Source organism: Mus musculus, chromosome 2 (genome assembly GCF_000001635.26).
Source record: "Mus musculus strain C57BL/6J chromosome 2, GRCm38.p6 C57BL/6J".
NCBI lineage: Eukaryota > Metazoa > Chordata > Mammalia > Rodentia > Muridae > Mus > Mus musculus.
In genome coordinates, this window is record NC_000068.7 from 79,810,903 (window position 1) to 79,823,463 (window position 12,561).

A 12,561-nucleotide genomic window follows, 5' to 3' on the forward strand; every position below is an offset into this window, starting at 1 on the left:
CCCCTTCAAATTCTGTATTTGCCAAACCTCATTCATAAGATGTTATGATGGTTAATAGACAGGCTTTGAGTCACCCCATCTACGATTCAAATTCAACCTCTATCAAGTCTTAGTCTCAGTTTTCCAAATCTCCATTTGCAAAATAAGTTTATTCAATTTGAACCTTCATTGTTTTTGAGACTTATATGATGAGCTATGAAATGCTTAGATTAGCCAAGTGGGCACTGCTACCATGGCTAGAAAAGATTCTGAAAACGTATGTGAAAATTTCACCTACTGTGTGAATTTACCTACTGTGTGATCCTCACCTACTGTGTGATCCTCACCTACTGTATGAACTCACCTACTGTGTGATCCTCACCTATTGTATGAACTCACCTACTGCGTGATCCTCACCTACTAGTCTTTTGGGGCCTGCACACAGGGCCTGCACAGGTCTGCACCAGTCCTCTGTATATGTATTATAGCTACTAGTCTTTTGGACTGTGGGTTCTAGAGATCAGCTCTCACTCACTCTCTAGCAACTCTGCCCCTGTATCAACTCATCAATGAAACTAGCATCGCCGTGCTAGACTGGCTAGCCTATGTGCCCCTGCATGGTCCCGTTTCTTCTTTACTGAAGACTCTAGCATCCCTCTATCTCCTCTTCTATGCCAGCCCTCATGCATCAGGAAACCACCTCCCAGACAATTTCTTCTCTTAGGTCAAATATCATCATTTCCCCCCAAACTTTCCTCCCCACCCTTACCACTCACTTTGGGATCCTTGGTTGTTTGTGCTGGACGGAGAAAAGAGTAAAGCTTACAGATTATATTTTGTCTCTCATACAGAAAAAAAAAGTGAAGAAATGAATGTCAGCTAAGACAGAGTATTCACTGTTGGATGATGTGAATTCATAACATCCTAACAGTGGTCTGAGTTAAGGAGCTGTACTCCAAAACAGAATTCTAAACTCATTCCTATGCTTAAACAAAGTTTCCATCATTTCCCTTTGAACTTCCAATATTTCCTACATTTAAAGAAAAATAGTTTTAGAATAGCCATGATCAAGTTATGTTTATTTTATGTATAGGACCAGAGTATGTATAAATGTTCATATCTATAAGTTTTGTAGTGATTATTGTTTAGGGTTGGAACAATTTAAAGTGAAAGTATATTTCAAGTCAATGTAAAACATATTCAGTGACTGTAGTAGTACCCCAAATCACAAATATAATATACAATTCAGTGAACTTCAAGATTGATTTGTTTGGATATCGTTGTAACAAACAACTTGAGTGTATTTCAATGTCCATTGACTTGCAATATAGACTTATTAAGTCATAAACAAGTCATCACCACTTCATGTGCATCTCATCTGTATCTAAGAGGAAAGGTCAAGTGGAAAATGGATAATATGAAAGGCAGTCTGTGTGTATGAAAGTGTTTGTGCCATTATGCAATTCAGAGTAAAGAGGATGCAGGAAGAAAGACTCCTTTTTCATTCTGTAAGTCACAGCTTCCAGGGGAAACATTCCTCGGAGTCATCAATTTGTTGATTAATAAATATGTTGTTAAAATATGAAAACTCTTAAAAATTAAACGATTGTATTTCAGAAAGTCATGCAATCTAAGGAAATAAATATAAGCAAAGGAGAATCTAAATGGGAGACCTCCATTAAGTCCCTCCCCTCAGAGCTCAGGGAATGCTTAGGAAGAGGAGGAGAAAGATTGTAAGAGTCAGAGAGGATGGAGGACACCAGGAGAACATGACCGTCTGAGTTAACTAAGCAAGGCTCATATGAACTCAGAGACTGGAGCAGCACACACAGGGCCTGCATGGATCTGCACCAGTCCTCTGTTTATATATTATAGCTTTTAGCCTGGTGTTTTTGTTTTGGAACTTGTGAGAGTGAAAATGAGTGGATTTCTGATTCATTTGCCTGTTCTCAGGCTGTTTTCATTCTATCAGGTTGCTATATCCAAAAGCGATATGATGGATTTTGCTTTATCTTATGTTTTATTTGGTCATCTTTGGTTTTTATCTCTTAGAGGCCTGTTTTTTTCTAATAGGAGACAGAAAAGGAGTATCTATAAGGAAGGGGAGAAGAGAGGATAAGGAACCAGAAGGAGTGGAGGGAAATCTATAACTGGATATATTTATTATATGAAAAGTACTTTTTTTTAGTAAAAGGAAAAAAATTTAAAAAGAACAGACTGAGGGGACATCTCCTTTACAATAGTTTATGAACTCAAAGAATTCCATATCACATATCTTGATTATACTCATCTCCACTCCTTAGCCACCTCCTCTGAGCCCACTTCCTCCCGGCTTTTGTTTAATAAGAGACAATTGTACTCACATCAGCTGCTTGCCAACTCTCTGGCTCTTCCAATCTCCCCACATCCTCTTCTGCTGTTTGGATTAAAGTGACATCAAAAATAATAGAGGTTATTTTGTAAATAACCCCATAACTGGAGAGCTGTGGGTAGAAAGCTTCCTACTGTTCAACAGTAAGCAGACAGAGTGAAATAATCTCCATAAGCAAATAAAGGAAGAGGTTGTCATTCAACAGCACATCTTTTTCCGACGTTCGTTTTGGTACCCAAATATTGATTTAGTCACTTCCCCGTTGCATTTAACTGTCTGGTTTTACATGGGTAACAGATTTGATCTAGAGATATAAAGACAAAATGTATGAAGGAGGATACTTGAAGCCTGAAGAACAAAATAGAATTAAGATGCCATTGGATTTATCTTCATTTTGAGTTTTACTCTGCTAATAAGACTGCGTTTTCTCCCCTTTTATGACTATTAATATTGATAAACTAATCTGAGGGGGGTGAGTGTTGTGGTCTCTAAGAGCCTGTGACACTACTGGAATATCCGAGTCCTCAAGACTATCAGAACAGTAGTAGGAGGTGTTCAGCATGTGGTTTGGGGGAACAGGTGTTAACTTACAAAGGCAGAAGGACCAGAAGGCTAAGAAGAAGAAAAGGGAAAAAGGAAACCAAACGTCAGAATGCTTGGACACCATACGAACTTGCCTTTGTTTTCCAGAGGTGACACCACTGGGAAGCTTTGAGTTAGGGAACATCACTGAGAGACTGGAGAGATGGCTCAGAAGTTAAGAGCACTGGCTGCTCTTCCAGAGGATCTGGGTTCAATATTCAGCAACCACATGGCAGTTCACAACTGTCTGTAACGCCACAGGGGATCTGAAACCCACACATTGACATATATTGCAAGCAAAATACCAGTGTACATAGAGAATGAAAATAAAGAAAACGTCACTGAGTTCTGGTTTACAACCTTTCTATAAAAGATGGGTAAAAAAGATGAAGCCTGGAACTTTCTCATGTATATATGTGTGTGTGTATGTGTATGTGTGTATGTGTGTATATGTATATGTATATGCACACATGTACACACATGTATATATATGTATATATACATATGTATGTATATATATAATCTCACTTAAGAAATTTGAAAAATATTTCAGGAATAAAAGCTTTGGGGGGCAAATAACAGAAAAATCAGCACATAGTGGTACCCAAAATGGTCTATTCCAAGCAGTGGAAGGCTCAGGTTGGCGGCAGTACAGTGAGGGGCTGTCATTTCCCTAACATTCTTGTGTTGTGACTAAAGTGTAGGACATGAAGAGAGGGAGGCCACAGAAGGGAGATCTTCAACTACTGTCCAGTGGCCACAACAGTGTCACAAGGCCATGCTTGGTAAGAATGAGTTTCAGAAAATAAATGGTCTTAATTGGATGTTGTACTCCAGCCCAACGACATTAGGGTTCTCATGGTATAAGTGCTCCTTGGTCTTGGTGAAAAGCCAGGAGTATCTGGTTCTCAACAAATAGAACTTAGGGACTTGCCTTATCCCTGGGGCATGGAAGAACTAGCTACTTGTGAGCACTGAGGAGTTGGAAACATTAATAATCACCAGATCTTCGCATAATATGCATAATTTTTGCATAAATATGCATAAGTGAGGGAATGTTTAGTCTAGATCCACAGCTGGATAAAACAGTCTAGATAGTCTTAATCACTACACACTGCTTGCACTACATACTGCTTGGTGTGGTTTTAAAACTACATTTTGTCAACAAGTGGCCAAAATTCTAGTTCATTTTTCAATATATATATATATACAAAATGTTTCTGACATTCTCCACATTTATTACTTGGTGAGGATATAGGTAATAATAATATTGCTTAGTTCTTTAAATACATTGGTGTGTATTGAAGTTGTTGAGACAGTCCATAAATATACCAATTAATATGCTAATAACATTATTTCAGGTAATGACACATTAGAGGACATACAGGCAAGAGTCTTCTCTTTCACTGTATATTGCAACATTAGGCCAGCAGCACCTTGCCCACTGTGGAACACCTTATGACTGGGAGATGAGCAGATGACCATGCACGGGTCCTTCTGACCCTGAGTTATACCTTTCTCACATCTAATTCTCTTACAGGAGCAAGCAACCAAGAAGAAAAGAAGAGATGGGAGTAGCGAAAAGGCAACTGCATAGGGGAAGATGAATCAGAAGAGAAAAGGGATTGTCTTGTGTGACTAGACCACAGTCAACAGAATAAAACTAAGTCATGAGTCAAAGATGTATACACACATATAGCATGCAATGACATAAGTACTGTAACTGAGTATTTTGCCTTTGAAAACTTGGTCTTACAAAATGGCTCTAAAGTGTAATCTGTTTTTGTCTGCTTGGTTTTGTTCCTTTTTGTTTTTGTTTTTTTTTTCGTTTACTTGGAGCTTCTTCTGAGAGAACTTTTTAGCCATAAGTCACTAACTGGATAATTTACTCCACCTAGCATGTGAACTATTGTTATAAAGAATTGCATACCAGGTTTTTTCTTTTACAGAGATTTATGCGATGTGGTATTAAATTCTCTGGAGTGTGTCCACTGTGTTCTGGGGTATTTTCATTTTCTCCTCCAGGTGCAAAACACAAGTTGATAACAACCAGAAGCTGGCTTGTCAGTACTGTCCTCCTGCCTGGACTTGGAAGAGAGCTACACAACTGCACATGGCCCCAGCACCCCCAGCCCTCCTCTCAAACTCTTGACAGCCGACTGGACTGCCTTCTAAAGTGCTCTTGATATGTCCTACATAACATGGACATGCTTTTCAGAAATGGTTTATTATTATTTGTGCTGACCTATTTGTCAAGCTCTTTTCTGTGGTTTTATTTCCCTCTATAACTAGAAGGAAGAATTGGAATTGAGATAAATCTTAACTGAATTATTTTTAAGTTTTCTCCTTGTGAAACCTGAGACGTCTCTCCTATAATGGGGAGGCTTTCAAACACATTTCCCTTGTTTCTGTTTCAAATTCCACTGTGTTTATTTATCCTCTTGTTGCTTTTTCAAATTCCATTTGTCTTGATTCTGTTGAGCTCCAGAGATCTTTTAGAAGTTTACATGATTAATCACTTGAGGCTGTTACAGTGAAAAAGGATAGCATTGTACTTCTTGTAAATATAGCTATTAAACTCTGCTGGTTAATATTTGTTTGATTCTTACAATTAATAAGGTGGCTTCCCTTATATTTTTTTGGTTAGTAATCCCATTAAATGTGTAGATTCACTTTATAGATACAAAGACTTAACTCCACAGAAAAGAAGTGGCCTGGAGTGACTTTGTAACTTGACAAGCCTTTCTATTAGCTTATGATCCATGAGAGAAACTGTCAGAGTTGTAAGCTCAGAAAAGGCCTCTTCTGTGGGAACCATGGGCTCTCAAGGTTTCTGCAATGGCCTAGAGAACAACTCACAAAGAAATCTCTGGAGTTTTAGGCAGAAAACACAAGATAGTTTTTGTCATGTGGCTGGGTGGGAAGAATAAACAATTTTTTAATTCTTTGGATTTGATTTTGATTTGATTTGTGCAATATCCAACAAGTGGAACAACCTCTTACAACAAGCTGCACAGTTAGTAGATCTTCCTCCTCTTTTACCCCCTTGTCCTTCTCCTCTTCCTTCTCTCCTTCTCTTACCCTCCTCCTCCTCCTCTTCTTCTTCCTCCTCCTCTTCTTCCTCTTCATTGGTTTTTAAGTAGGGGGGTCTCACTATGTAACCGTGGCTGGCCTGGAACTCACTATGGAGATAACGCTAGCCTTGATTGTTGAGGTTCACCTGCCTCTCCAGTGGAGTGCTGAAGTCAGAGGAATGCTCCACCACTCCTTGTTTAATGTTTCACTTAAAAATACTTTCTATTGTAAGAGGCCTGGAGAGATGGATCACTGGGTAAGAGTGCTTGCTCTGCATGCATGAGAACCTGAGTTCAAATCCCAGCATGCAGGCCAATGCCAAGGATGGTTGTATGTATCTACAACCCCAGCCCTGGGGAAAAGAGACAAGTGGAGTCTCAAAGTTGGTTAGCCTTCTAGTAAATGGTGACCTTCTGGTTAAGTGAAAGACTCAGTCTCAAGGTTGAAAGCAACAGAGAAAAACACCTGAGATCTTGTTCTGACCTCTGCATGTACGTCCATGGACACTCCTACACACACACACACACACACACACACACACACACACACGTTCTTCCAAACCCACACACATTTCAAGGTTTATTTTTTAAAATAAACTTGACTATCTCGAAAGGAGAGTATTGCTAAGTTTGTGCCAATAGGCGGTAAGAATCACAAATTATAAATTACAAAATAAACAGGAGGCTCATTTTAAATATTTATTATTACTTCTCTCTTACTCTGCCCAGGACTTGGGAAGTAATAATTTTCAATTACTGCTCCTAGACTCTCTTTTTCAAAATACTATTTCTCGAAAGTACCAAAGGTATGGCTTTCTGTACTTGAATCAAAGCAACAAGACAATGAGAACATTAATCACACAAGTAGCTGGCAGATAGCTGAAGAGTCCTTCAATCATTTCAAAGAGTTGTCTTTTCTTCCTCTCTTTATTGTTTCAAGAAACATCTTCCAAGGCATCACAAGAAAGGCAGGTTTCTCATTACAGTGGTCCTGCAGTGTGGGCTCTGTGGATAGGATTCCCTAACCACACTAATTACGTTACCATATGTTGCTCTCTGCTTCCTTCTTTTGCTCTAATGGGACATAGATTTCTTAGTTTAAATTTGTTGCTTGGTTATTGCATTTTTCAAGTGATTGAAACACTTATGCAGCCTTTCATTTGATTTTGAGAATATACTGTCTAAAAACTTGACATGAAGGCCAATGAGATTGAATAAGAATTGTCTGTCCTACTAAACTCACGTTTGTATATCAGCTTAAGCTTGCTTGTTATAATTAAAGTTTACATTGGAAATAAATGATAAGTAAATTAATTTTTAAATGGTATTTGTTGAATGGACAGGAAAAATAAAAAATAGACATTGATATTAAATTACCCCAAACTATATCTGTATAAATAATTGATATAATATTTCAAAGAAAATATAGTCATAGAAGTCACTTTCTTTGTTTACATAATATGAAATTTAACTGTGTGTCTATTGAGAAATAGGAATGTGTCTATGTATTAGATTCATGCATTTAAATATACATACAAGTACAGGTTTTACAACAATAGAGGAAAAAATAAAATCTTTTTAAAGAAAGAAAAGAAACAACCTGCTTTCTGTTAAATAAAGAACAGTTCATTATTTACTAAAAAATACTTCCCAGTCATTTCCAATCTCCTGCGTTTTAGAAGCCCAGAAAGAATGGGGTGAGTGAGCCGAGGAGCGGCAAGGCTAGCCTCTTCCCTCTGCGCATGCTCATCCCTTGACACATGCTGCCTTTTGGTAGATTTCTTCCTACTACCCCAGGTTATCCCACATGAGGGTGTCTACTGCTCCCTGACTGTTTCTAACAGTACTTTCTTTTGGGTGTGTTTAAAGATTATCACCAGAGCATTGACTCTCTCAGCTTCGAAACTGTGTCTAACTCGTGAAGTTTTACACTATTTTTTGCTTTATATTTATATCTATCTCTTTAATGGTTGCCTATCTCTACTTATTTATTAGTACATGTACATCAGCCTGAATCACGCTCTCAGACCATCCATATAATTTTGGTCTGTATCAATTTTGTCTTTTTTTCCTGCTCAAACCTGACTGATTGATAACCCAGTCTTTATTGTGGAATTGCTGGCTTACGCTTTGTGTGGAGCAACCTCCCCATCACGTGGGCCTTTAGAATATTGCTACAGAGTTGAAGCCGTGCTATGTTATTGAAATTACAGACATCAATTTACTTTATGGGAAATGGGTACAGCCTCTGGAAAATTCTTTCTTTTATAAATCATATCCTAAGTGTCACATTATGTTCTCAGCACCTTACATTTAATCATTTCAATAGCCCTAAGTGATAAATATGCCTAGTGTCTCGATTATAAAAATAAGAAGAAAAAGCTCAGACAAGACCACAAAGCTGGTAAATGATAAGACCATGAAGCCTGGGGCCACATTTCAGTGCTAGGTGAAGAATTTCCTGCCTCCGGTCTTCTATACAAAACTCAATAAAGATAATATCATCTGAATAAATATCAATCAATAATAATCTCCTTTTACTCTAGGCCAGCAGTGTTTCAAGCACTCTTTAGATCCTTAAAATATTCATTATTATTTTACCATTTAATCAATGTCTTTATGATTAGAGGTTAGAAAATGTCAATGTTAATTGCTAGCAACCACCAATGACTGAGAATTAAACTCATTTTGGTTCAAAATCCAATAGGCTCCCATACTTAATCACCAAGGTTACAAGAAACCACCTAAGAAATGTGAGCTTAGCTCCTGAGCAGTTGTTATAAGATCCTCTGTGATTACTAAACATGTACAGACGTGATCCCCTGGGGTAGACAGGGGCATGGCGAAGCCACAATGCTTCTCCTGTATAATTCATGTTTGTTTTTAGTAAGCTATTAAGAATTAAAAATTAATGCACTCCCCAGCTGTCTGCCTTGAGAAAAACAAGAATGTCTAGGGATTCTGCAGATCTGTAGGACTTCTCAACCGGGTCTCATTTTGACTGAATTAAATAAGGAGGTAATCTAGAAATTGCCTCAATCATATATCAATCAGGAAAAATAAGAATAAAGGCCTCCACCCATTTTTGTTTATGTAAGTATTCAATAATTCTCACCAAATACCAATAGTGCTCAACACTTTCTTACCTTCAAATCCAGCAGCAAGAGGTGATAATGAGAATAACTTTGTTCCAGAGGTGCTTCTCTATAGATCCTTGAAGGAAGGAGTGGGGCAGACAGGTTAAGATGGCACAGAGAACAGTAAGACAATGCAAGGGAGACATTGCATACAAAGGCCAGAGACCCACAGCAGCAAATCCTGTAAAAGAAGGTATCACCAGAAACGCAGGCTCCACGGAGACAGTGAGGGTGCTACATATGACATGGATAGACAAGGGGTGCTCAAAGTGAGTCTGTAGCCCAAGTGATGTCATCGTCATCTTGAATGGATAACTTTCGAAGAGTACATGCTTGTGTGCTTGTCGATGGAGGGTGGGATACAAAGTTGCTAAAGAGGTTCTTGTGTAATGCATGCTGAATGGAGCCCCGGGGGCTAAGTTATTCCTCTGCTTGCCTGTCTCTCAGGGCACAGGGTATTTGTTCTGAAAAAGCCCTACCATGCTTCCTGGGCCCAATCTGGCATATGGCCAGCCTCACCTCATGATAAGAATGGACTTAACTTTGTAATTAATTAGAAAGAAGAGAGGAAGTGTATGGAGTGACAAAGAAGATGGGGAGTTTGCAGGAAGAAGAGGAAAAGAGAAGAGACATGGGAAGAGATAGCATGATGATGCTGGCACTACCAAGCCTAAAATGTTTACATATAGGGAAATCTGCTCACCTTTGATATAGAAAAGAAACTTTTTTATGAAGAAGAACAAGGGGTTCAGTGGACCAAAGTACAGATCCCAGCATTCACCTAGTAATTCTGTGTGCCAGGAATTCCTGGAACTCTAAGACTGAGGGATCTAATGCTCACTCTGGCCTTCATGAACAAAAGCATGTATGTATATGCACATGAGCATACTCCCCATATAGATAGATGGATAGATAGATAGATAGATAGATAGATAGATAGATAGATGATTGATAATAGACAGATAGGTAGATAGATGAGATATAAAAATATAAAAAAGGAAAAGGAACAGTAGAGAGATTTAATTATAATTAACTGGGTGGAATTTTTCCTAAGACTGGGGGAGAAGTAAAATATTTTCACAAATGAGGTCTAAAGACCTAAGCAATGGAAAGCTCTTCAGATGATGAGAAGAAATGGAGCTTTTGATCTTCACAATGGGAGCATTTAACTTGAAAGTGATCCATTCTGTGGTTTCTCAACAACTAAAGAAATCAGATGGCACAGTCACTTCAGTCATTTTGGGGGGGGGCTCCATTTTATGTAGCTTTTACGTGCTGTTGGGAATTGAACCCCATATCTCAAGCATGTTTGAGTGCATGCTGCTGGATGAACTATGCTCACAGCCATGATTTGATTTGAGAGACCAGGAAAATCATGAAGGCTTTGATTCAGAAAACCAAATCCTAAGCCTGGGTCTTCCAATATGGAAGACACTTGAACACAGTTTTATCTTTCTTTTTTCCCCCCATTTATAAATGGGTATTACAATACTAGTTATCTCTTATACTTTCTTTCAGAATTAAGAAAGTTATCCACTCCCCTTGTCCCTCATCATCTGAGGTACTTGGGAGAGCTGGCCCATGGGTCATGAGAGTGGGAAAGCAGAACCTGACTAGAGAGAGCAGCACACACACACACACACACACACACATCCAACCCCACACCTTTCCTTGGGCAGCACAATAGAGCTGTCTCTTGTGGTGGGGCTTGGGTGAGATGATTGGAGAATGTGAGAGCCAGAGAGCTGGCCCAGCTCCTATGCTAGCTGCAGTACTTTGGAGAGTGGGTCCCACATCTTGACTGGGCAGTACAGTAGAGTTGACTCTGGTGGTGTGGATGCAGGTGAGCTGTCTTTGAGGGCCTAAGAACAGGAAAGCTGCAGGATATCTTGTAGTCTGAAGCATTGGGTGAGCTAGCCAGGGAGTGCTGGAGAGCTCACTCTTGTGGTGCTGGAGAGATTAAGGGATGCCAACTCAGCTACCAGTCAGATCTAGGGCTTTGAGTTGTCCCGCCACAACATCTACCTCATCTACCAACTCTTATAGAGTAGGTAAGGGCTGGTCCTACAGATCCATACATGCAGGATGGAACCCTGTCCTGAAATCACCATTTCTACCACATCTGGCCCTAACCTTGCTCTGTCTCAGGCTAACCCTGAACTTGGGAATCTGACTGCTTTTGTAATCATAAACAACAACAAAAACTTAGTTGGGTAGGATCTCATGTGATCACCACTCCTTAAATCTCTTTTATCTCCTTCCTTAGTATCTTTCTGACAAGTTGGCTCACAGCACAGTTGCTTAAGTCTATTTAGATTTGTGAAGCCTCTCATAACTGTTATTGCATCCTTATATTTTGTGTAGTTGAGAAATTATGTAGTTTTGAACTCATGGTTTTAGAGTTATTAATCCCTGTGGGGACTTAAGGGCTGCCCGACATTAACCACACTTGTGGCTCCGGGACTCAGGCTGTCTCTGATTATCATGGAATCATTAATGTTAACAGGGAGGGCATTCCTTGTAGGAATGTGAAAATATTCACATTATTACACAAACAAGCCTTATGTTCACAGCAGCCATCAACACTCATGGAGGCCCATGACTGCTGGCCCTGTCCAAGGGACAGGAACCGTGTTATTCTGTCCTTACCAAGACCGTGCCAGACCCAGCAGATTCCACAACGAAATGATTTTAGTGCATTGTTTTGTTATTTATTTACTTACTCATTTTTTTTAGGTTTTATTTTCTTTGTGGGGAGGGAAAGGTTACCAGGGAAGAGGGCAGATATGGACAGACAGGGAGCTGAATGGAGTTGGAGTGCATGATGTGAAATTCACAAAGAATCAATAAAAAGTTAAAAAATAATAAGTTGTTAAATAGAAGGCATAAAGAACTTTTCAGATCTGTGCATATCCTCACGCATAGAAAGTATTATGTGTTCAAATACTACTCTAAATGAATACATTTTAGCTAATTCACTTAGTGCTGAATCAATAGATTCTACATCCGGTTCTACCTGGGGATAAAGGTATAAAGACAACCGTCTTCAACCTGCCAGGGAAGACATTACCTAAATCCACGTATTTAAGTCTTACCACAATGCTAAGTGAAAAATCCTGGGGGTATTCAGGAAAGTTGAATTCAACTTCAATGAGTTAGGACATCGTATTTGCAAGATTTATTAGACTACAAGAGAAGAAAGGAACAAGAAATAAACCTCCTTTTTCATAGAGTGTTTAGTCTACCTCGGAAGCAATGTGACAAGGTCTGGTTTGATGAATGCTCTGTATAATAAAAAATGGAACTGGTTTAAAAGCAAGAGACTACGTGTACATTGATTTTTATTTAAAAAAAAAAAAAAAGCTTTCTTGAAATAGGATGTCCTTTCATACATTTAAGTCTTCCAAAAGGGAAAGTG

At 38.9% G+C, this 12,561-nt stretch overlaps 1 protein-coding gene across 2 annotated transcripts in view; it reads left to right on the top strand.

The window, feature by feature from the left end:
- The window catches only part of Ppp1r1c (protein phosphatase 1, regulatory inhibitor subunit 1C), a 110,767-nt gene extending 103,123 nt beyond the window's left edge, over positions 1-7,644 (top strand). For both annotated transcript variants that reach the window (NR_110979.1, NM_001290743.1), the window contains exon 5: positions 4,473-7,644. Coding sequence is in view for 1 of the 2 variants with exons in the window: in NM_001290743.1 (NP_001277672.1) it covers positions 4,473-4,510 (38 nt within the window). In the remaining variant the exon portion in view is untranslated. The remainder of the gene's footprint in view (positions 1-4,472) is intronic.
- The last annotated feature ends 4,917 nt before the right edge of the window (positions 7,645-12,561 follow it).